The sequence below is a fragment of the Crocodylus porosus genome, unplaced genomic scaffold (assembly GCF_001723895.1).
Source record: "Crocodylus porosus isolate Cpor-Errol unplaced genomic scaffold, CroPor_comp1, whole genome shotgun sequence".
NCBI classification, from domain to species: Eukaryota; Metazoa; Chordata; order Crocodylia; family Crocodylidae; genus Crocodylus; species Crocodylus porosus.
In genome coordinates this window covers 25,631,563-25,657,226 of record NW_017728906.1, presented here as the reverse complement: position 1 = coordinate 25,657,226, position 25,664 = coordinate 25,631,563, and the positions used below count along the sequence as shown (strand labels likewise).

Below are 25,664 nucleotides of genomic sequence, written 5' to 3'. Positions count from 1 at the left end.
CCTGGAAGAAAACACACGCTTACCTTTGGGGGACAGGTGAAGCCCATCCCAGCTGAGCATGTCCCTCGTTGTAATGTGTGGGTCATTGTCCAGGAAGCCGAAGCCTGCCTCGAGACACCACTGCCGAAGCCGCCAGTTGGTCTCTCTGAGATAAGAAATGTAATGTTTATCTTATATGAACCCTGTTAATCTTTTAGGGGGTGCTAGTCACCAATGTAGAAAAGTCCTCAGGTATTCCTGGGGCCTTCACTCAGTCTTGACAACAAAAATTTCACATCTGCTAAGAGAGCAAATCAAATTCTGCCCTCAGCTAAAACCCCATTGTCTTCAGTAGCACTATAGGGCCTTTCACTAAAGACAGTTTCTCCATCTGAGGTTTTCCAGTCACTGGATTAAGCCTTAGTCCAGTGAATGGAAATGGAAGCAAAATATTGCAAGTAAAATGGATCAAATTTTGGGACAAACAGAAGGGTGCAATATTTGCTGTTTTCTCAAATCCCTAATCTCCAGAAGAACTAAAGGTGTGCAAGTTAATCACCACAAATCAGAGACCAGCTAACTCTAAAATCCATAGCATTGCAAAGTTAGCTTTTTTTTTTTTAGTGGAAATCTCTAAAATAATCTCTCAAAGTGTAGGGAAGCACAGTCTATTTAAGTTGCTGACTCTTAAGTATTTTTTCTTGTATAAATTTAAATGTTTAAAACAAATTAAAATGCTATTAGCAGATATTTTGAGTCACCACTTTAAAGCAAAAACATGATGTAGAATTATCACAAAGTATACTCATCTTCTCTCTTTTTCTTCCTCTGTATGTAAGCACACCTGTACACTTAAGAAAGACGTATGTATGATAAATGTAAGTAATATATTGTCTAGAGAGCAGACCTTTTATCAGAGAATAGTTCGTGAAGAAAAGTTGTTTTAAGGAAAATAAAAATTGCTGTATTATCTAGCACTTAAAAGGATTGTGTAAAGCAGCTAATAGGGATCTGATGAAAGTAACTGACATAAGTGTTTGAAATATTCATTTATTACACATTATACATTTGTAATGAAATTCTGACCCATTCATCTAATAATATTGCATAACAGGGATATTTGAAATCACATTATAATAGGAATCTATTGCAGCTCTGTTATAGAACTCATGTAATTTTTGCTACATAACTGGACCGCCATTAGAGTAAATGGTAGCATCATAATTAAAATGGCAGATACCGTAAGTGCTTCCTTACAGCCATTTGTATCCAGACAGCTACTAATACATTTTCTTAAACCAAGCATAATTGGTATCTTACCAGCCAGCTTTTCAATGTAAAATTATGCTTGAAATTAAAAAAGTAACTCTTAAATGTTTAAAAGCAGTGTGACCCCTTCACAATTTTCATTTAGTGTATACATACTAGGCATAGTAGAAGTTTTAGAAGGCTCACTAATGTCATATGACATCATATTAGTTCTGACTGTATTTGTGCAAGGGCCTAACTACTCACCTGTTCATAGTTTATTAAAAAACATTTTGAAAATTTCCAGATCTATGTGCACAACTTCAAAGCTCTCAAAACTCTCTCCATATTATATAAATGTGCGTCTATACATTCTACTGCTTGCATGTGTTTAATGTAATCACCCTCCATTTATAACACTTATTCTCTGAAAAGTGTCTTAGAAAAGTTGGTAAATTGCAGCATTCCCTTTTTGCATATGGGGAAATTGAGGTACAATGTACACGCACCTGAGCTGCCTCTAAGGCCCCTGACGGATGTCAAGGGCACAGCAGGATCTGATGTGGGATCCCAACAAGCACACTTCCTGCCATGCCACAAAATAATACTTTACTGAGAACTAAGACTAGTGGAGGCAGAGGCGATGTGTAGGGGGTACATGTGGGTACATGTGTACCCCCTGAACCTGGCAGTGCACCCCCTACAAAAAGGCATTGATTGTCACCCCGCTGCCAAAACTGCCAATCCCCGCAGGCTGCCATCAACCCATGGTCAGTGCTAGCCATGCCCCCCACCCCTTATCACCACCGCCGTACCGCCCCAGCTGCCAGGGGCACGGGTCATTCATGAGTGAAGGCATATGAGTGAGGTCACTTTCCCAGAGTAATGGAATGAGACAGTAGCTGACTTGTACATAGAGCCACATTCTTCTGACCTGTCAAATCTGTGTCCAGGAATGAAAAGCAAATGCAGCATCACAAGATTAGTAATAGCTCCCGGAAGCTAATTTTCACATGTCCTGACCATAATGCTGCCAACTTCCCAAGCACACACAGAGCTCTATAAATATGATCATGTTCTTCTAGTGAGACAAAGTCAACAGGCATGCCCTTTAAAGCATGTCATAATCTAAGCGTCTTAAACTATGCACCTTAGAAATAGGAGAAAAAAAAACAGTTTTCCACACTACTGTGCAAGGCCACTATTATGTTTGTCACAGGGCCTTTTTAAATAAATGACTCAAGCCACAAGTGTAGGAAAGAGTGTTGCCAGACTGGAAGGCACAGAATATACTGGAACTATAAAGTCAAACTATACTTGTGTTAGCATTATCAGACTCAACACAAAGCAACTTTAGATTCCTCCATGCAGATTCAACACATTCACATATTTCCCATCTCATACCCCATTATCCCACCTTCCTCCACCCCGGTGAAGTTGTAGTGATATAATGCACAGGCTACAGTTCTCTTGGGTGGTGTGAGTTTTCTTTCTGGGTAACGCTGATGTGATGACCTTCTTAACTGCTTCCTTGAGAATGCTGTGCTGTCTTCTATGTTGGGTTCATATTTGTTTCCTTCCTGCACAATGGCTAAAACTCCCTTGAACATAGTCTGGAGGAGGTGGCCCTCTTTCACCCATCTGAGATTCAGATGTCTTCTTATTGGATGTAGGTAGTTCAATGTTATCAGGTCCTGGCTGGTTAACATTGCTACTGTCTGATATAGCATTATTGGTCATTACTATAGGTTGCAAAGTGGATGGCCCAACAACAGGTGCGGTTCCAACTTGCTGCTGTGCTCTGTTTGGTAGTTATGGCTATGTTTTGCAATTGGTTGATATGGTTGCATCAAACAATATTAGGCACCACTTGCACTAAATGGGATAAAGGACCTCTTTGCATGTTCACAACCACAGGCTGACATTTCTTAAATCCCTGTAATCACAGGGGTTTGCCCTTCATGTAGTTGCTGTTCCTTTTGTCTTGGTTTTCATGCAGAAAACTCCCTTTGGAGTGGGCATCCATCACCAGTAGGTACATTATCTCTAAAAATGGTCCTGCAAAAATCAATATAGAGCTGTTTCCAGGGAGTAGATGGCCATACCCACAGGTGTAATGGTGCTGATTTGGGCATCTTCTGTATCTGTTGGCATATCATACACTCTTTAACAAAGTTCTATTTGTGAATCAATACATGGCCATTATACAAAGCTTCTGGCCAATTCCTTCATTTTTACAACTCCCGGGTGTTCCCTGTGCAGCTCTTCTAAAATGCTTGTGTTCAGCATGAATCCCCCACATGACACATTATAGCATTATAGTAAGTTCATTTTTATGTACATAAAAACTGCTATATTAGGATCGTATATTTTCTTCCAGACTTTCAGGGTGGCTTCATACACTTGTGCTAGTGTGGGATCTGTCTTGGTTTGTTGCCCAGTCATACTGCAGGTTACTGGGGCATACTTCAGATGAAATAAATTAACAATTCCAGTAGATTCTGTTTGTAGTACAGAAAGTTCTTTCACAAGTAAATGAGAGTCCATTAACATTTCCATGTGCCTTTGTTCTTTTGTACTCAGCGTTGTAAGGGTGGCCAGCTAAAAATAGGGGCCATTGTTGCATACCTGCTGCACTTGTCCTATACACTCCTTTCTTAGCATGGATTATTGAGACTAAGGATTAGTGATCTATGACCAATGCATACTTTCTCCCATATAGTTTTTGATTAAATTTCTTTCCTCCCCACACCAGATTTAAAGCTTTTTTGTCTATCTGTGTATAATTCCATTCTGCTCGTGTAAGTGAGCATGGTGCAAACACTACGTCCTGTTCAGAACCATTGGTCCTAGCTTATGGTATAACAGCCCCAATGCCATGAGAGAATAGATCACATGCTAGTTTGATAGGCAACAATGGGTTAAAGTGAATAAGAACCCTTTCAAGCACTCACAGTCAGGATGTTACATGGTAATTTTGCGTGGGTCCTGGAGCTGTTAACATGGGCTCTCCACACATTGACATCTGAAACTGGTTGTAAGCACTTGTTATATAGATTAGAGTGATGCCACTCCAGGCCAGGATTACCTCTGAACTGTGCTCTCAGATCATGTTAAGCTAAGGTGCAGCCACTCTAGGCTACACCTAAATGTAAGCACTCCTTCTGCCCCCCTCCTGTCCCCGGGTCTGGAGGATCTGGCCTGGATCACGCCCACTGCCACCCACTCACCCTCCACACTACCTCAAATCCCTGCTCACTGACATCCGCCTCACTTACTTGTGGTTGCCCAGCTGTCTGTCCAAGGGGAGCAGGCAGGGAAAGGCTAACCTGCCTGCTTTGCTGCTACTGCTGTTGCTGCTGTTTCAGCAGGCTCACCGCAAAGAAGAGCAGCAGCCCAGCACTGGCGCCAGTGGCCAAGTAAGCAAGTTAACTCTTCCCTGTCTGCTCCCCTTGGACAGACAGCTGGGCAGCTGCAACTAGATGAAAGTGGGGAGGGAAAGACAGGTGGGAGTCATGAGGGGGAAAGTGCAGCATATGGGGTGGGAATTTTTGCCTTTCTGTCTTCCAGGCCCCTGCAGGCCTGAAGTGTGACTGCTCCAAACTCAAGCTAGCACTAATGCTCATCAACATTTGTGCAGCTCATGGTATGAGGTTGTTACAAGGCCCTTAGAGTATGCTGGTTTACTTACTTGTGTCCAGACTAAAATTAAGTCTTAATTTTCAGATGAAAGCATTTCACCTGAAATTTTCAGGTATTCAGATAAGCTAGTGACTTTGAGAAATTAATTATAGTACAATATAGAATCTATAGGAACCATGCAAAATACTATGCTGGGTTGTTGGGGGGGGGTGTTTACAGGAGGGGGGGTGGTTTAAATGTAGATAAAACTGACTGAAAAGAGAGGTTCCCACCTCCCCCCTCCAAAATTTCCCTCACTTTTATTAATTTTATTTTCCTCTCAAGATATAGTGATGAAAATTGTTGCTATTTAAATTGTGGAATAAGAGAAAGAGCCTTATGTTATATAACAAACAATTTCTCACTCCAGCAAAGAGTATATCAAATAGGAAGATGTTAAGAAATAGAGTAAACAACAGAAATGTTGATAAATAAACATGTGTTTACATGTAAAAAAAATTGCTTTCCAGATTTTAATTCATGAATTAAATTAATTAAGCTATACAATCAAACAATAACATAAGCATTTTAAACTGGCCTGTCTGGTATAAAATTTTCAAGCTTAGCTTTCTGATACTCTCCCTAGGGACCACTGGTCAACAAATAAGGGTCAGGTTGTGTTCCTCTGCAACATACATAAGGAAGGCCTCACAGGGAATGGTTACAGTTGCAGACCTGTTCCTCAGAGTACAAGAACCAGGTGGGACTAGTAGCTTATAACAGTAATATCTACAAAAAAGCTATGGCTGACATCATGGTATTGCTACCGATTGTATTAACCACTTCGCTCCCAAGGAGCTCTGAGATACAGTTCACTGCACATTGTTTAGGACTGCATATTAATGGAATCATTTTGCTTTGAACATTCCTACCACTATTACAAAGTTGAATGTTATCTCTATGCTACCCAGCCCATGTTTATAAAGCAGAAGGAAATACAATTAAATGACCATTACTTGGCTGACCTGTATTTTTTTTTACTAGAATATGATCTTTCTAGACAATCAGTTATTCAAAAAGGCAAAAAGTGGCTTAAACTTCTAATATGATTTCTCTTGCAGCTGATTGCGGGGGACCGTTTGAACTTTGGGAACCAAACACTACTTTCAGCTCTAAAAATTACCCAAACAACTACCCCAACCAAGCCTCCTGTAAGTCAACCCTTCCCAAATCGGCAGGGATTAAGAGTACAATAAAAATGGTTACAAATGTGCTTTTCAAAATGTTGTTAGGAAGGAAGAAAAGCACTCTTAATTAAGGACCATGCTGACAACTTGCCAAATTTAGTAAATGGTAGTTAACTAAAAATAATGGAAAATGTTGGCATCCACGCTGACAATTAGAGCATATTCTACAGTTCTCTAGGACCTGTAGTTTTTCTGCATTGACCACATTAACTGAAGAGTACCATTTCAGACCATAGATGTATTGAAACCATCATGGTGATACCCCTGCTATAAAATTTTTAGCACTAGCCTCCTCTCTTCTTTCTCCCCTTGTCCTCTGCTCCTGGAGCTCTTAACTCTCTCTCTAGCTCCACCCTTGTGGTCATCAGGTCCAGCCTAGCCTTCCAGCCAGGAAGACTCATAACTGCTGACTACCTGCAGGCTGAGCACCTCCTTACATTCTTCCTTGGCTACATGCAGACCAAAGGAGGGTCTGCAGTAGGAGACACCAATAGGAATGAAAGGGAGAGCTCTAACTGGGCACAGTTTGAATAATATAGTTGTTGCCCTAAGAACTAGGTGGTATCTGGTTCTCCTCCCAAATGGAGAGAGAGCCATCAGCAGGGTAGATATTGCCTTGAAGTATGCTTCAGTTCTCTCCAAACAAGGACCTGGTTATCTCCTCCAAATGGTTAACTTTTAATAAATCACTTTTATTGATCGTTATAAAAGTATTAGCTCCAAGCATGCCTATAGATATAATCTTAGCAAGCAAGTAATTGCATTATTACCAGACCTAATAATACATGACTTGAGAGCTGGCCAGGCATCTCAGAGCAGACTCTGGTTCCTAGAAGGGAGACCAGATGTCTTTGGTTCTCAGGTATCATTAGGGTGAGGGGAAGAGGGAAGGGTAGGAGAAGGAGAAAGGGAAAGAGGGAAGTAATATTTATAGTCATTTAGTCACATAGTTACTAATTAAGCCAATTTTCTGTTTTTCATTAACATCTTGGGTTATGTCTTCACTTTATCATTGTTTTTCTCTTCTTACCAGGTACCAGGAGCCATCTGCTCCAGATATGGGGGGAATGCACCATAACAAAACTCCAGATATGGGGGGAATGCACCATAACAAAACTCCAGATATGGGGGGAATGCACCATAACAAAACCTTTTAGTCATACCAAGCATTTTTATCATCAGAGTCTTGCAAAAAACCCTTTTTCTCTGTAAAACATGTTCCTCAATGACATAACCTATGGTGTATGCTAGCTCCATGAATGCACTCTATCCCACTTATGTTATGGCAACTAGGTCCCTTTGTAGGCCTAAGGGACCATTTCAGTCCTGTCAAGTTTCACAAGGCTGAATTGTCTCCACAGACCTAGGTAGTGTCTTCCTCTTGTTCAAGTAATGTTGCTAGTAGTTTGTACAGGATTCAAGTGACATTGATCTTATTTTTACTTTTGATCCTTCCTACTTTTAACAGCACCCCTTATGCCACTTTATGCAGTTTCAAAGTTCAAAGAAGAGGTAATTTTTGAAAAGCACCAAATGGAAGTGATGTAACTAGGGTGAGACAACTGGGGCAGAAGGAAATAGTTACCATTGCAGCTGTGCATTGTGCCAGCAATGTCGAAGCAGCAGCCAGAAGTCACCACTGTCTCATGTATGGCAGCTGCCTCAGGTGCCCAGCCACATCATTACACCTCTGCCAAATTATTTAGTTCTATTGTCAAAAAATACTTAAAGGATCACTGAAAATCAATAGAATTAAAGTCCTACATGCCTAAGTCACTTAGAAACAGTCTGCCAATTTTGAAAATTTACTAAAGACCTTTCTTCTGGATGGTCTATAAATGTGCAAAAAGTAGAATCAGTGTGAAGTGTAAGTATGTGCTTTGTAAAAAAGAAAATACTGTTTTCTAGGTATATGGTATTTAAATGCTGAAAAAGGAAAAAATATTCAACTTCATTTTCAATATTTTAACCTGGAAAATATTTATGATGTAGTTGAAATCAGAGATGGAAGAGGAGCAGATTCCTTGTTTCTAGGTAAGTAATGTGCATTGAGTAATAAGAACAATGGACTCAAAACAAAATGAGCAATTTGTTGTAAAAAGAGTTAGCTCTCTTTTTAATTGTATCTTACATTAATACAATCTTTTTGGGATAACCCCAAAAACTTGACAGTTAGCTAGAAGGCACAAGCATATTTATTGTATGTTGCCCCAATCCTGTTTAATTTCACAAGGAGAAGTGTTGCAGTTGAAGTCAGCAGGCCTTCTAACATACATTTTGTTAAGTACAAGCACAAGGGTAGATGGTCAAGGCCTATATTAACAAGTCTTGTCTCATGTTTAATTCTTACTGATTATAACTCTCTAGGTGCCTTGTGTACTTGGGAATACTAATTATCTATGGGTAATGGTGTTCTCTCCTAATTTGATTATGTATTATAGGTTTTATCCTATGTCATCCCAAACCATTTTATGATGAATAAATAAATATTTTACCCACCACTGAAATGTATTCATATTTTCCTTGAGAACAGCTGTTTATACAGGACAAGCCTCTTTCCCAGATGTCTTCTCTACCACTAATCAGATGACAGTGTTCTTCATTACTGACAAAACTGGAACTGAAAAAGGATTTTTAGCAAACTTCACTACTGGTTACCACCTTGGCATGCCCGGTGAGTAAAATAGCTAGATGATTGGATTTAAGAAGTTACATTTATATAAAGTAGTATTGAGAAAAAGTTCAAAATGAAGGCTGATTCTCAATCCTTGATCCATGGAGATGTGAAAAAACAAAAAGCAGAACCAACACATACATCAGACTAAACTTCAGATTTCTGATTATTGACTGCTTGTATCTATTTCATACCAATTAAAACTGTGATATTAAACAAATTAAGTCAAATTTAGCATAGTGTGGACTATGTAATACCTCATTTCAGGGAGGCATTTGACACAATATTTCAGTCATTACCTTTTTTTTTTTTTTGCTTTATGGGAAAAAATATAGACTGTTATAGGTAGTTGTTAATTGTGTCACATACATTCCGAATAATAGAACCTCTCCAAATCATTTTACGGTGACCGTTAGTCAAGGCAGATTTGTAAATCACAGTTTACATCACCAGTCAGGAAGCCTCGATTTAATCATTACTTTCTACAAAAATGCAGTCTTGTTTGAATTCATTTAACTTCTTGAAACTTTGCACTTTTAGAGAAAGGTTAAGGACTTGACTGTGTGTACACAAACTTGCAGAGAGACAATAGGGCTGATGGGCAGGTAATCAGGTCTGTTATCTGTCATCTCCACATACTGCTGTTAACAAGGCTGTTATCTGTGGGATACAAATCCACACTTTGAGAACTGAAACTAAGCATCACAGAGATGCCTAATGGGATCTTCTAGACTGAGCATTGAGTCCTATTGGGTCAAGTGGTTTTCTTTAATCTTTATTAATCTACAGAGGAGCATCAGGCAACACCATAAGATTGGGCCCCTAATATAGTCCATGACCTATTGTGCTCTATTTATAAAACTTTTCTACAAAGTTTACATGAATATATGGTCTCAAATAGTTATAGAGAAGTTATGATCCCTATTCCATGAGGATATCTTTGAGCTTTACCATATCTGAAGTTAAAACTATCTTTATATAGGTGGTGTGGTTTGTTTGTTTTTTAAAAAGCATCCTAACAAAAAAATAAATAAAAAGGACAATAAAATAAAAAAAATTGATTTTAAATAAAGATCTGATTTTTTGTTTAAAAAAAAAAATGTTATCCACCCTGCCGTTAGGCCTCTTTTGAACACTGTTTTTTAAGCATTGATTATCAACCTAATAAATCAGAAATTATTCCGATACAGTACACAGATGGTACTGTGGCAGACCCAGGAGGGTGTAGCGATGCAGCCGTATCCACATTTGGCTGTCTGTGCATGCTCATTGAGCTCTGAGCTCATAGCGTGGTCAGAGTGGAGTCTTGCCAGAGTTTCACATGCAGAATTGGCATTGACTAGTTGATCAGCATGACCTCTAGCTGAAACCACTGCTCTGTCATGGCCCCTGAGCCCAGGGGATAGGTACTGCTGCTGCTCATCTTCCCCCTTCCTCCTCCCCCCGTCACTTCTCAACAGAATTCAGAAGAAGAAGAAAAGAAAGGATGAGCAGCAGTAGGGCAGACGAGGTGGCTCTGACCAAAGCTTGTTCCAATCAGCTGATGATCTCATTGTCATGACCTCAGAACTCACTGCTCATGTATGAGATATCCAAAGGAATGGGTGGCTTCCCCACTCCTCCCCAACATCCCCTTTCAACCCCTTAAGAGTCAAACACCCATAGTTGTGACTGGCTAAAATCACATTTTTTTCTAGGTCATGGATAGTGTATGATTTATTTCATGCAAATATAAAATAAACAAAAGTATGCAAATCTAAAATCTCAAGTTACTGCTGTTAAATTCTCATAAAAGTGTCCCTTTAATAGTCATTGACTTCTGGTGTTGTAGGAGTAAGATACTGCTTAATCTCCCTTTTGCTCTGATTTTGATGCCACATTTATTCAGAGTTTTTTTCTGTTTGGGGTTGGGTTTTTTGGTGTCAGGGTATATTTTTTTTTCTATTTCAGCATCTTTCTCTTCATTGTGCCTTAAAATTACAATTAAGTTTAGTCTTCCTGCATCATGCTACAACCGTTGCTACTTTTGGCTTAGTACAAGAAAAGAGTTCTACAGTACTTTCATCATAATTGAGCTTAGTCATGATCTCTGTAGCTAAAGGACACAGGCTTATCTCCAAATTATGTAGGCTGTGGTTAAAAAGAATAGTTAGTGAATATATGAATTATATAAAAGAAGCAAATTTATGCATTTATAAAGCCATTCTGTCAACTGAAAGGGAAAATCCACGTAATCAATACCATTGAAACATTGAAATTCTCACTTTCCCTACAGGTAGCAAAATTAGGGATAAAAGCACCACTCCTGGATAACTAGACATTTTGAAAATATGTCTGTAAGTGTCACAGTGTAAGCTACTGAAAACAGAGTTGTACTGAAATGTGGGCAACACTCTTTTATCACAACAAATTTTGAGGCTTCAGAATTTGTTTTTGTTTCACATGGGAATGAAAGCAATAGCTTTTGAATGTTTTGTGAAAAGAAATTTTGTAAAACTATCAATTTTTCCACTTAGAAAGATCTGTTTTTTGCTACTGGCTCCATTCTGTCATCAGAAGTGACCAGAGTGCCCTAGACCTCAACAGTTGACCAGAAAAAAATGTCACCAGAGTCAATATATCTTCATGAAATGTTTTGATCTCTGTAAAACAGCATATTTTGATGATAGTACATCTCATCAAGAACATTCTTAGCAGCCTGGAAGTTGAGCAGCTTTGAGTATCTTCTTATTGCACTGCTTAAATGAGAGCTGAGCTCCTTTGAAAAATCTAGGCCTAACTATAGGTTTTGAGCTGTTAAAAATCTGGTTCAAGGAGCCCCTTGATAGCCCATCAACTGACATGAGCTTCTAGCCACATCAGTGTACCACTTGCCACCAACTAGTGTGGCCGTCATAGAGAACATTCTGGTTTTCTGCTACTCGGGAGGCACCAGTCATCCATTCTCACCAACATGAGGCTTGTCAGCTGTGGGGTTGATGGTAGGGTGGCCATCAGTCTGGATGTCCTCTGTCCTCTATTGATATGAAACCCGATGCCTTTATGTTCTCTATTTTTCTCTTAAAGAGAAAAATAGCTGTCATAGAGGACAGAGTGTTGCCCTGAGGGGTCAGGCCAATGCTCAGGATCTCAATATTCACTTAGAAAGGAGGGTGTGGTGTACAACTGGACATGCACACATAAAAATCAATTAAACACACAGTCACTAGGTGCATGCAGCCTATTAGGCATACACGCTCACACTACCAGCTCAGGCACATACACTATACACCCCAAAAGTTAGACACTAATTTGTATATCATGCACACAATGCCATACACACACACACACACACACACACACACACACACACACATAAGCAACTCAGATAGACACACATTCCAAATAATTAGTCTGGATTCACACACACCAGATTTAGACAGAATCAGTTACCAGTTACCAACACCTGCACATTCAATACACATATGTGGATTACTAATCATATACCACACACACACATACAATAATATATATAGATATATATACACATACATATATGCACATACATAGATGTATTCACTAATTTACACACATACCACCCACCTACACATACACATAGGTGATCTCCTAATTTGGGTGTTGTGATGTGTGTGTATGTATGTATGTATGTGCTTCGTGTACTTGGGTACCTGGGGAAAAGTTAAGGTAAGAAAGGAGAAGTGTAGGGGGTTAAAGTTACCAGGACCAGGATTAGAACTGGTAGATTACAGGGGCCTGGGCTGAAGAACTGAGGCTAAGGGGTAACTTTAGGTTAATTGATCTTAATTGATTAAAAGACAATGCCCAAAGCCTGCAGAACAGGGAAGCATGCCAGCACAGAGTTGGACTGAAGCCAGAGCTATGGGGGAGCTGAAAACGTAGATGGGAAGAGTAGGGAAAATGGGACTAAGGGAAAGTGTGAGTGTTAAAGAGGGGCTCTGGGTCTGGGGAGCCAGAGGATGGCTCTGGGGCAGCTAGAGAAGTTACAGAGAGTGGCAGTAGGTGCTGGAAGTTGGAGAGAACTGCAGGACAGCTAATAGGAGCTGGGAAGCTGCAGGGGGGGAGCCTGAAAACAGAGAGACAGGCATCAGAAAATCACAGGAAAAGCAGCAGGGACAGCAGGAAAGCAAGGAGAAGCTGCAAGGTGGCAGAAAAGGGGAGATGGAATTGGGAGGAGATGGGGAGACTAGCAGAGAGGGCGGGAACTGGAGCTGAGAAAGAGAGAGAGAATGAGGCTGGAATTTAAGATAGGGAAGAGACTGGGATTCAGTAAAACATGACCCAACTTGGGGTTGCAAATGAAGAGTGGTTTTATTGAACAGGGGAGATGGTGACACAATGCCAAATTGGTTCCCTTGCACCCCCCCCCACACACAAACACAATGGCAGCGGGGGTTGGAGAGGCTTGGTGCAGGGGCTGAAGTCCACTGAAGTCCAGGAGGAAAGAAAGAGTCCAAATTGTAGGAGGAGGTATGCAGGTAATATCTACCTGTCCAGGCTGGAAAGGGATCCTTGTCCAGTAGATGTTGTCCAGAGGGGGTCACCGGCAGGGCCTCTGGGGTGGATAGATGACGTGAAGCTGGTCTGGTCTGGATGGAAATGGCATTCCCACTGGGTCTGTATTCACTGCCCCCCTTTATAGGGGCAGAGACCATGTGTGACCTTAATGACAGGAGGCATGCCCAGGCAAGGGTCAGCTCCTGGCATACTGAGCAGGGATGTGCAGTTTTGGGTGTCTGTAATGGTGAGAGTTGCTGATTCTGCAGGGTCTTTTGTCTTTCAAATGCTGGTTTTGTCTCTGTTCCTCGGTGAGGTCCGTGGTTCCTGGATGAATCAATGCGAGGTGATGGCCCAGTCATTACAGGCAATTCAGTAGAGGCCTGCTACCATTGTATTTCAGTCATTCCCAATCACTCTCATTCATCGGAGAACCAATTTACATGGGAGTGGTACAATGAATCATACTGTTGCAACATGGGATGCCCAAGCAGAGGACAGAAGATGGAGGCTTGACATATAAAATGAAAACTTGACATGACTTTGGTTCACTTACAAACACAGGCCTAAACCATATAATATCCATATGAAACAATAAAAATCAATATAAAAATGATAATAGTGCAATATACAACAGTAAAAATCAATACAAACCTAATAATAATACAATATAAAACAGTGGATATCCAAAATGAAAAATTTGCTACCAAAATAAAAATGTGTAAAGCTTATCCTAAGTTTGAGCTCACTTATACTTATTTATAGGGAATGGAGAAGGAAAGAAAAAGTCAGAAATGGTTGGGGAAGGGGAGTGAATGCAAAAAAAAAAAAAAAAAAAAAAAACTGGGGGTTTTGCTACAAGAGGACAACCGGACTGATAGCCACCCTACCTCCAACCCCACAGTTGACAAGGCTCACGTTGGTGGGCATGGATGACTGGTGCCTCCCAAGTCTGGGGGGCACCAGATCACTGATTGGGGGTGGGGGTCCCCCCACGGCCCCAGCACTTATTGCCAAGCCCAAAATCACTAATGGCAAAACCGGATGTGCACTTCCATTGGCCTTTCCCATCTGACAGCTGGCATTGGCCCGGAGTGCATGGCCAGTCTTAGTGGGTGCATGTGGGACTCTATGCATCGTCACTGTTGGTGGGAGTGTTTCCAATGCTGCCCCACTGTGAACCTCATCAACTGCATGGCTCACAGCAGGGAGAATGCTGCTGCGGCTGCTGTGAGCCTCATTGGCTGTGGGCCTTGCAGTGAGGGCAGCTTTGTTGGTTGTGGGGCTCACAGCGGGGGTTTCCTCACTGCTGCTATGAACCCTGCACCTCATGAGGCTTGCAGTGGTGGCAACATTCTGCCCTTTGCCATGGCTTCAAGCCCCACACCTCATGAGGCTCACAGCATCTGCAGCATTCTCCCCCATTGCCCCTGCTGTGAGCCCTCTCAGGGACCATGATCCCAGGCTCCCTCTGCATTGATGATAAGCTGTGATAGGATCTAATGTGCAATCCCACAATTGGACCTCTGTCATGCACGTGTGGCATGGCAGGAGGCACAATTGTGCGGATCATCTGTTAGATCCCATTGTGCCTTTATTTGCATGTACAGAGGGGCCCTTAAGATGCTTACCTTGCGATATGTTAAAGACCTTTAAAAAAAATTGCTAAGAATCTAGATGCAAAATTACGAGTTATTTTTGAATATCTTAGGATGAAATCCAAGGTATGCTAATAGTTAATGGGAGGTTTGCCCTTGACTTCACTGGAGCCAGGATTACACCTGTGGGTTTATTTTTTATATAAATTGTTACACTCGAAGCCAACTCAGAAGCTACTCAGAATTAAGAGAATGCTAGAAATGATAGAAACTAAACAGTGTTATCAATAGCAATATACTTCACATTGCAACACTGTTAATTGCTTCCCTTTCATTCACTTTTATTTATATATTATTGTTATTTTGCAACGTATGTATATTTATATATACATATATTCTAATGGGAGTAGGATACTAGTAAAGAGTCCTTTTTTTTCCCTCCATTGGGTTGGAAGATCTGTGTGAAAGACCAGGCTCGCACTGGAATAACAGTTTTGTTTTCTTTGCTGACAAAACTATTTTAGAGACCTGTGGACACAATGATTATCGCTGTGGAAGTGGAGAATGTATTCCGCTAGCCAACCTCTGTGACAAACTCAAGCAATGTAAAGATGGCTCCGATGAAGCAGAGTGTGGTAAGTCTCCCTTAAGTGCAAAGAGCTGTCTATGTATTTTTCAATAATAATGACTTTTATGTTTGATTTAAGGAAACAAAAGAAAGATAAAATATAAAGAGCTAGGCCCTCCACTGTTTTAAATCAACCCAGCTCTTAATGGCATGGTGAAGCTGTAGTGATTTATACAAGTTTACAAGTTTAGGTTCTGGCTCAAGGTCTCTGTCAGAGACAGTAAAGAAAGTGACTTGCTCCAAAACCTTGTATCTGTACAGGAAGGTATCCGTGCAAAATGTGGGGAGTTGTCTCTAAATTGAAAGGTGTAGGCTACTTAAAACAGTTCAAGAGCATAACTCTTAAATTGAAGAGTTAAGTCAACAGTGTTAGAAAAAAGATGACTCCTTTAAAAATAATTCTCTTGCTGTTGAAAACTCCAAAATGATTAGTGCTTGTAAACCCATGCCCCAAAATCTAGCACTTCCATGACTGTCTTGACTCCAGCTTCTTTAAGAGAATAAAGGAGAAGACAGCTGTGGGAGCAGGAATTGGACCAGCTTTTCAGAACTGCTCACAAAGTATGTGCAAGTTACAATGGCAAGGGAAGCAACAGCTGCTGTGACTCTGCCATCTGTGAAGCTCCTGTTTACTTCAGCAACCATAATGTGCATATATGCAAACATGGGCAGACCTAGGATTTTGCAAAGGGGGGTGCAGATGGTTGCACACTATTCCATGTAGTACAACATATACTTTTCTCCAGGTAAAAAGGAATTAGAAACTTTACTAATCTTTGAGTGAGCTAGGACTATGTTATTCACAGATTCACAGAAGTTTAGGGCTGGAAGGGACCTCATGAGATCATTGGGGCAGTTTAAGATGAAATTAAAAACAAATATAACTTTACTGGAATAAGTTGGAAACAGTCTGCAGGGTTAAGTAAGAAATATGTTACCAGAAGCAGCCAACAGCCAGAAAGCTAGCTTAATTAGTGGAACATGAAAACTATTAAAAAGGAGAGCTGGTAATTACCACCGGTGGAATGAGGAGTTTAGAAGAATTCACACAGATTTTAATGAGCCATTTATTAAGGAAGTACTAAACTAGAAGTGCAGTATCTAAGGCACATTGATGAGCATGTAGACACTCCCAATGCTGTCTGACTAGAAATGCTGCTGCCACTGCCAGGTTATTAACTTTGGATGGAGAGGTAATGAAAGGGTGGGTGCAACTGGATCTGCTCCTGTATCTAAAGGCAAACATTAACTTTTCTTACTGTTTTAGCTTGTTATTTTTGATGGATGAGAATATTATATATTAAAAATAAGATAAAGTTTTTTTAGTTTAATATTAATATTTTAGTTTAATATTAGGTTAATATTAGCTTAGCTTAGTATTATATATTAAATATTAGCTTAGGTTAGTTTAATATTGTATATTAAAACAATGTAGTTTATAATAAAAATAAAAACGATATTAAAGTATCTTACAGCAAAAGCTGTGAATATAATTATTTAACAAAGAATAGATGAAAAAAATTTTATAAACATTTTGAATGCAGGCATTTTTTAAATATGGCTAAGGTAATCTCTGTCCTATACTGGTATTCTGTACTTGATTCCAAAGATGTTTTTTCCATAGCTTGTTCTAATACCATGTACTAGAATATATAATCTAGTTTCAGGTAAACTGTTTCCAGTTAAAAAAATAAACAAAAAACCTAATGCAAAAATTGGCTTCAATATTAGTCTGCACCTCTAATAATGAGGTAAAAGCTTAAGTACTGTCTCCTCTTCAAGTTGCTTTTTATAATTTTTCCAAATACTTTTTCTGAATGTTTTCTTCTTCAAAAAGCTTTGATGTTTTGCCTCTCTCAGTTGAGATTTGTGACAAAGCAAATGACAAAATGATGGCATTTCCCACTAGATGAAAACTTCAGTTTTTCAGTCAACTACTCTTTTTATGGTAATCACCAGTTTGGTTGCAATGATACTTAGGTAGCTAAGTCCTTGCAACATGATTTAAAATAAGGTACTGCTGGCTGAGAAAAGGCCTGAAAAGAGGTTGGTTGAAATTTGGGCTTATCATGTCAATCGAACAGCTTTGATGAGGCTTTGGCAGTAACTTTGTTGGACACTGTCTCCCCTCCTCCTGCCCCTGGGATTCGAAATTCAGGAAGATGTGTCAGTGACAGGTTTGCCATCATTCGGCTATATCATCTTTAAGGTACATATTTCCTCTTTGCTGTAAGGCCAAGTAACTGAGAGCTCTGTGGTCCAGTACTAATGCATCTAGTCTATTGTCTGCATTATATTTCCAGTACTCTAGCCTAGCTGATAATTCATATGTCTGTTTTTGTCCATAGTACGTCTGTTTAATGGTTCTTTAAGTGTCAATGGGTTGGTACAATTCAGAATTGAGAATAAATGGCATCTAGTATGTGCAGATTACTGGACTGAACAGATTTCAAACAATGTTTGCCAACTGCTAGGACTAGGGTAAGTACTATTATTCATTGCCTTTGTCAGTAACGCATTAACACATCTATTGAATATAGAATGCGTTTATGTTTTTCTAGTTAGCTTGACCAACCAAAATATTGGGGGGAGGGGAGGGGAATAAAAAGAATGTGCCCAGCTGAAAAACTGTAGTATTTTGTCCATTCATCCTATTCCTCAAGCAGCATAGTGCCAATTTCTGTGGCACATATCTCTGAAAGAGTTACAGGAATGAGGATGCCTGTTTGAATAAACTGATTGGTTATGCATAAGAATCACTCCGAAGACTATCGCTTTTATGATGATTCCAGAACTTGTGTTAGCAAACAGCAGTCTTCATTATTCAGCTGTCATACTGATGTTCATTTCACATAAATTGAAGACAATTACTTGGTATTGCACAATTGGCCTGACAGTTCTAGTTGTCATTTGACCTTATTGTACCTGTTCAGACAAGAAACTGAACTTCTTTTGAGGCTTGGAAAATAATTTACTACTAAGAAATGACACTCTACCCTTTTATTACCTGCCTAAATAAATGGAAAAGCCAAACCACTGCAACAAAGGCTTCCATAGATTCATAGATGCTAGGGTTGGAAGTGACCTCAAAGGATGATCGAGTCCAACCCCTTTCCAGTGGCAGGAAAAAGTGCTAGGGTCAAGGATTTTCCCAAGGATAGAGGTGAGACTAACCAATCTATAGTTAACCAGATCCTCCTTCCTCCCCTTCTTGAAAATAGGGACCACACTGGCACTTTTCCAGTCCTCAGGGACCTCACCTGAGCACCACGAGTGCTCATACAGTTGTACCAGTGGCTCTTCTATGACGCTGGCTAATTCTTTCAGCATCCTTGGATGGAGCTCATCCAGTCCCGCTGATTTAAACACATCCAGCCCCTCCAAGTGTCCCTTTACTAGGTTGGCACTCATAGTTGGTGGGCTGATGTTTCTCCTGCTTCTGTCAGTAATGCATTTGAGAGATTTGTTTAGATCTGAGTTCAAGAATACGGAGGGGGGAAAAACTCATTGAAGAGTTCTGCTTTGTCCCTCCTATCTATCACCAGCTGCTCTTGTCTATCCTGTAGGGGTCCTATGCTGCCCTGCTCCTTCTTTTTGCTCCCTGTGTACCTGAAGAAGGACTTTTTGTCGTCCTTAATTTTTGTCGCCAGCGTGAGTTCTAATCTTGCTTTGGCCTTCCTAACTGATTCCCTGCAAGAGCAAGTATACTTCTCCTTGGTAGCTATCCCCTTCCTCCAGAGCATGTATGCCCTTTTTTTGCCCTTAGGCTTTCCTGGATTTCCCTGTTTATCCAGGAAGGTTTCTTGGTCCCTTTGCCCCCTTGTCTATGCAGTGGGATTGCTTCCTCCTGTGCCTGAAGGATTACTTCCTTGAGAAATGACCACCCTTCCTGGACCCCCATTTTGCCAATGCTCTTGAGCTTTAATGCCCCACTGCCTAATCTCCTAAGCACCCTGAAGTCAGACTTTCTGAAGTCTAGCACTTCTTCCCTGCTGGTTACTTTTCCCACTCTTTGCCAGATAGTGAATTCAATCAATTGATGATCCCTATCCCCTAGGTTGCCTTGTACCTGTTGTCCGCTGTAGCCAGCACCAAGTCCAGCAAGGTGTTCCCCCAAGTGGGATTGTATACCCCCTGCAACAGGTGGAGAACCTGTATGCTGGTTAAGAACCTGAGTGAGCAATTAGTTCTGGCGGACTGATCCTCCCACTAGATGTCAGGGTAGTTTAGATCACCCACAACAACCATATCTCTTGAGCATACAGCCTCTGAGAGCTGCCCAGAGAATTCCAGGTCTAGCTCATCCTCCTGGTGTGGTGGTCTATAGTAGACCCCCACTACCAAGTCCATTTCCCCTTGACCCCCTTGTATCCTAATCCACAGTACCTCAATTTGGCCCTCCTCTAATCTCATCTTGATTATAGACGTATATTGCTTCTTAACATAGGGAGCAACACCCCCCCCACCTTTTTTTCCCCACTCTATCCCGTCTATACAACCTATAACCTTCAATGACTACTGCCCAGTCATGAGTAGGTTCCCACTAGGTTTCCGTTACCCCAACCAGGTCAAAGTTGTTGCTTGCAAGCAGGAGTGCAAGCTCCTCCTGCTTGTTCCCCATGACACATTAGTGTAGAGACATTTAAGCCCCCTAGTGAGTGACCTTGGTACCCCCTTGTCCTGATGTCTGTCAGGCCCCTTAGTACTTACCTGGGCTGATCCATCACATAGCTCATGGTTCTCGATGTTCATTACCTAACTGAAACCACACATTTCTGGAAATCGCACGAAAGAACTTTGTCTCATTGATATTCCTAACCTCATTTTCTCACCACAGAGACCTAACTAAGTCTCTGAATGTTTGTGTATGATAATTACTGACCTGGGCCTCCACAAATTATTGATCTGGGCCTCCTGGGCTTACTTATTCAAACATGTCTTATTTCATCTATCCAAAGCCAGCTTCTTTATAAACCACCTGTCCTGAGGGTGAAAGAATCAAATCTTATATATTTTTCTGTTGTGGGATATTGATAAGTTTATTACAGGGTTATATAAAAGAGCAATCAGCACATTATGAAATATTAGAATATGCAATAAAGCTGTACAGACTACATGACATCCCCAAGATCCTTCTGCAAAATATAGGTAAAATGCAATTCCAACAATTTTAGAAAAGCTCCCAAATATATAGAGAACCTCAGAATTTTGTTTGTTATGAGGGGGGTTTTGCCTTTTCAGGTCACTTTGAATTATTTCACATATTCCGTTGTAAAAAAAAAAAGTTTTAAAGTTCTAAACTTCCCTTGCCGTAACTTGAGACTGTTGCTCCTTGTTGTGTCATCTGCCACCACTGAGAACAGTCTAGCTCCATCCTCTTTTGAACCCCACTTCAGGTAGTTGAAGGCTGCTATTAAATTCCCTCTCAGTCTTCTCTAGACTAAATAAGCCCAATTTCCTCAGCCTCTCCTCATAAGTCATATATGCCCCAGCTGCCTCACTATTTTTTGCCCTCCACTTGATTCTCTTCAATTTGCCTACATCCTTTCTGTAGTAGGGGGCCCAAAACTGAACACAGTACTCCAGATGTGGTCTCACCAGTGCTGACTAGAGGGGAATAATTACTTCCTTGGACCTACTGGCAACACTCCTACCATTGCAACCCAGTATGCCGTTAGTCTTCTTTGCAACCAGGGCTGGCTCAAATTCAGCTTACTGTTCACTGTAACCCCCACCCCCTTCCAGGTCCTTTTGTGCAGAGCCACTGGCCAGCCAGTCAGCCCCCAGCATGTAACAGTGCATGGGATTGTTCTGTCCTAAGTGCAGGATTTTGCACTTGTCCTTGTTGAACTTCATGAAATTTCTTTTGGCCTAATCCTCCAATTTTTTTAGGTCACTCTGAATCCTAGGCCTACCCTCCAGCATAACTTCTACTTCCTCCCCGCTCAGCTTGGTATCATCTGCAAACTTGCTGAGGGTGCACTTTATGCTGCCTTTCAATTCATTGCTGAAGACATTGAACAAAACCAGACCGACTCCTGGGGTATTCCATTTGATACTTGCTGCCATCTAGACATTGAGCCATTGATTATTGATTACCCTCTGAGCCCACCACCCCCACCAGTTTTCTATACACCTTACAGTCCATTCATCCAGCCCATACTTCCTTAGCTTGCTTGCAAGAATGTTGTGGGAGACCATATCAAAAGCCTTGCTAAAGTTGAGGTATATCACATCCACTGGTCTCCCCACATCCATAGAGTCCGTCTTCTCATCATAGAAGGTAATCAAGTTGGTCAGGCATGACTTGCCCTTGGTTAATCCATGCTGACTGTTCCTAATCAGCTTCTTGTCCTCCAAGTGTTTGAGATGAATTCTTTGAGGATCTGCTCCATGATTTTTCCAAGGACTGATGTAAGGCTGACTGGTCTGTAGTTCTCTGGATCCCCCTTTTTCCCTTTTTTAGATATGGTTACTGTGTTTGCCAGAATCTCCTGGATAAAGCAGTAACACAGGCAGGGTAGAAGAAGCTGGTGACAGCAGAAAGGTTTTGCAAATCAGTTGCCACTGGGGATATCTTCCATCTCACCTTTTCCCCAGCTGTGCCACGGCAGCTGAAAAGATGAGAGTGAAAATAAACAGACCTTTGAATACAGCATTTCCAAGTATTCTGTGTGCAGGGTACTTAGTTTAGTAGCTCAGATAGGACACATAGGTAACCTTATAAATTTATCCCTTTAAGAAAATCAATGTAAATTTTGGGCAGGAAAACAAAAATGTAGTGCAAGATGAGATAAACATCTCCAGTTACCCTATAATGAAGGATGGAGGGAAAACATAATCCTGAAAATTTTCTTGTAATGTGGCATTTCAGCCCTACTAGTCTGCTTGAAAATGGGTTGAGAAGCTCCTGATGAATAAGAGCACTTAAATATGGTGCATAGATTTACCTGTGCATGTAAACAGAAACACATGGAAAGAGGGGCAGCTGGAGTGCCAGCATTACAAGTAATGGAGTAAAGAAAATGCCAGTGGTGCACTTCCAAATAAAACACATTTCATGTGCCTTAGTTCAAAGTACCTTGCCTCCATTTTCTCAGCATGGGGAGGTGCTGCACTGGTGATGCACATGATACATGGGCACTTTTAATTAGCACCATAAGCTAATTAAAAGTGCCTGGCACTGCATTGGAAATGCATGTAAAAATATCCTTAATTCTCACTGATTACAGCAGGAATTAGGCATTGTTGGATCAAAGAGACTAAACTGCTCAGCAGATTAGGTCAGGGAGGTCTCTTTGAGGCAGCACTCAAAAGTAATGGTGAGCGCCTTCCCACTATGAAGCACATTACAATGATGCTACAGCCTCTTCCACCCTTGATAATTACCAGCTTCAGCTAATCCATCATTAGGCTGGATATTTATATTTATTCTCTTTCTTTTTATGTATTCATTAACTCCTAATTTCCCTGTTAAGTCTCCTCCCCTGCCACTACAAGATTTTTGCCAGTTTAAACCAAAAGCTCCTAGTTACATACCTGCTTTCTGTCATTTTGCTCTGTGAGAGTAGATGCTTGCTTGCAGTTTGTCATGCATATGCTTGTGCTAAGCTCTCAAAGGCCTCCCCCCGCCGCCGGTTCCAACTCCCCAGGGAGTTGTGGGTAGGGGGTGAGGCTGGAGCACTGAGCTGGGGAAGGGGGTTTTAACCCCTCTTCCCTGGCCCCAGACCCCATCCAGAGTTTGCCTGGCAGGCAGTCCTTCTCATGCTTCCCCCCACACCGCCAGCACCCCAGGCAGATCCAGCTGTGGTCCCCATCCCAGTTCCCCTCCTCCCCACCCTCTTGTCAGCCAGCCCTCACTGCTCTGGCTAGGGGGCAAAAGGCTAAGGCCAACCCTGCTCTCTTTCAGCCATTTTGAAACTGGTTTATGTGCACTGAACTTCTGTTTTATTATAGGTTTTAACTGGGTTATGTGTAACTTCTGCCCCTAGTCCTAGAGAGTCTGAGAACCATTTTTGGAGATTACCAAAAAAATCTGTGTTTTGTGAATTTTGTTTTGATAATCATTTCAGATTGGTTATATTTTGTAAATGCACTTATTGGCTAACACCTTTTTAAGAGGCCATAAAACCTCAGGAATAGCAAAAACCTAGTTTATGTGATCTGCTTGTGGCTTGTTGGAAGTGAACAGCAGTGGTGCAGATTACAGCTGTGTTAGGAAAGCTGAAAGCTAAGGGGGGAAGAACTATTTCTTCAGTTGTTGGCAGGAAATGGAAGAAAATTGTTGCTAGGAAAAAAATATTTTTAGATTTCTAAAGTGATATTGCAGAGTAGGGACATATAAAAATGTATATTTAACAGTGTAGCAAGAAAGGAAGATAGAAGCCAAAAGTAACATTCTGTCTAAAGCAGGACCATCTTTGTAAAAATGTAAACTTTAGTAATCGAGGTCTGTTGGGAAACTTGGTTCCCACACACATGAACTTTTTGCTTGAGGCAAAAAAACAATAACTGATGAAATCGGAAAAATCTGGCCTTTATGTGGAGGAAAAAGTCAATCAGAGGACAGTAGTCACATCTAATTACCCTTATTGTGACCACAGGACAGTTTTTGCTTAGCAGCAAACTGCAAAGTAAAAAGAAGTTGAGCAGGTTCTTGTCCCTATACAAGCAACTCAGTTCATTTCCTGTATCATCCCTGTGGTTTGAGAAGAGATTCACTCTTATACCACAGCAGATTCTCACTGTCAGCTCACCTTAATTAAACTCTGACATCCTCCTCAATGCTTTTTGTGGGTCATGATTCTGGTTGCATACCTCAATAAAATGTCACCGATAGATTGATTCATAAAATTAGAGATGTAAAAATTTAACTATTTTATCTGCCCACCTTCCAGTGCTGGATTGTCCCCTACAATGTATTTTTGTTGCTTGTTATATTCTATCTTTATGTTTTGGGTGGAAGATGTCCTCATCTGTTTCATAGGACTATTTCATAGTCTATTTTAATTATAGTTCAGATTTGTCAATGTCTGTCATATGTTTTTATGTATTTTAATATCTACACAATGTTACAGCAGGATCTGCTGAGTCCTGCTCCCATTAAATGTTGAAGTAAATAAAATTTGTCTTCTCACCTGCAACCCAGTGATTACAAAGTTAAATTTGATTTAAGCCAGCGGAAAGTGGATTCGATTAGAGTGAAGACTCAGCAGGAGTTGTTGGGGTTTTTTTTCAACAACTGAAGGAATACTAACATTCAAGACTTTCAGTACAATTTATAACCTAAATTCTGGCCTCTCTTACGCTCTGTGCAGTTGCACTGACTCCATTGCCAACCACTGAATAACAAACACTATTCCCCAGCAATTCTTCAGTTTTTAAAGGATATCACTCATCCAGGTAATAGCCAAGTGAAATCCTTAGTTTGTTTTTTATGATACTAGGCCAGCCAAAAAGGGATGACTGCAGATGCCTTTCTGATGAACTTCTGAAATAAAGGAAGGGCTTAAGGAAAACACAGGGTCTTATATTTAAACACGGGATGAGGGAAGGTGCGTAGGTATTGCCTCAACTATTACTGGCAAAAGATATCAGGTAACTGTATGCACAGATCATGACAGTAGTTTTCATGTGTGATCATTTTTGTGTATAAATGTAACCATGTGTTAAATATACAGTTGCACATCAACTTATTCTAAAGGAAATGTCATCAGCTAAGTATAGACATTCAAAAAGCCCAAGGTGGAACTCATTCAATCTACCCAGGTTATTCAAACCTTCATAGATTGAATCAATCACGAGTGAACAGAAGACACATCTTCTCATATAGGTGGGCATGGGGGACGTGCAGATTTCATAGATTTCATAGACATTAGGGCTGGAAGGGCCCTCGGAAGATCACTGAGTGCAGCCCCCCGCCCAAAGGGCAGGAAGTCAGCTGGAGTCATAGGATCCCAGCAAGATAAGCATCCAATTTACTCTTGAAGGTGTCCTAGGGCCTATGCCATTTAACATCTTCATCAATGATTTCATAGATTTCATAGACATCAGGGCTGGAAGGGACCTTGGAAGATCACTGAGTGCAGCCCCCTGCCCAAAGGGCAGGAAGTCAGCTGGGGTTATACGATCCCAGCAAGATAAGCATCCAATTT

The 25,664-nt window shown here is 40.8% G+C and overlaps 1 protein-coding gene across 1 annotated transcript in view; it reads left to right on the top strand.

The window, feature by feature from the left end:
* The window catches only part of TMPRSS15 (transmembrane protease, serine 15), a 99,465-nt gene that overhangs the window by 50,183 nt on the left and 23,618 nt on the right, over positions 1 to 25,664 (top strand). Inside the window, exons 16-20 of the mRNA XM_019528765.1 lie at positions 5,970 to 6,059; positions 8,004 to 8,129; positions 8,629 to 8,769; positions 15,407 to 15,517; positions 17,859 to 17,991. Of these exons, the coding sequence (XP_019384310.1) occupies positions 5,970 to 6,059; positions 8,004 to 8,129; positions 8,629 to 8,769; positions 15,407 to 15,517; positions 17,859 to 17,991 (601 nt within the window). The remainder of the gene's footprint in view (positions 1 to 5,969; positions 6,060 to 8,003; positions 8,130 to 8,628; positions 8,770 to 15,406; positions 15,518 to 17,858; positions 17,992 to 25,664) is intronic.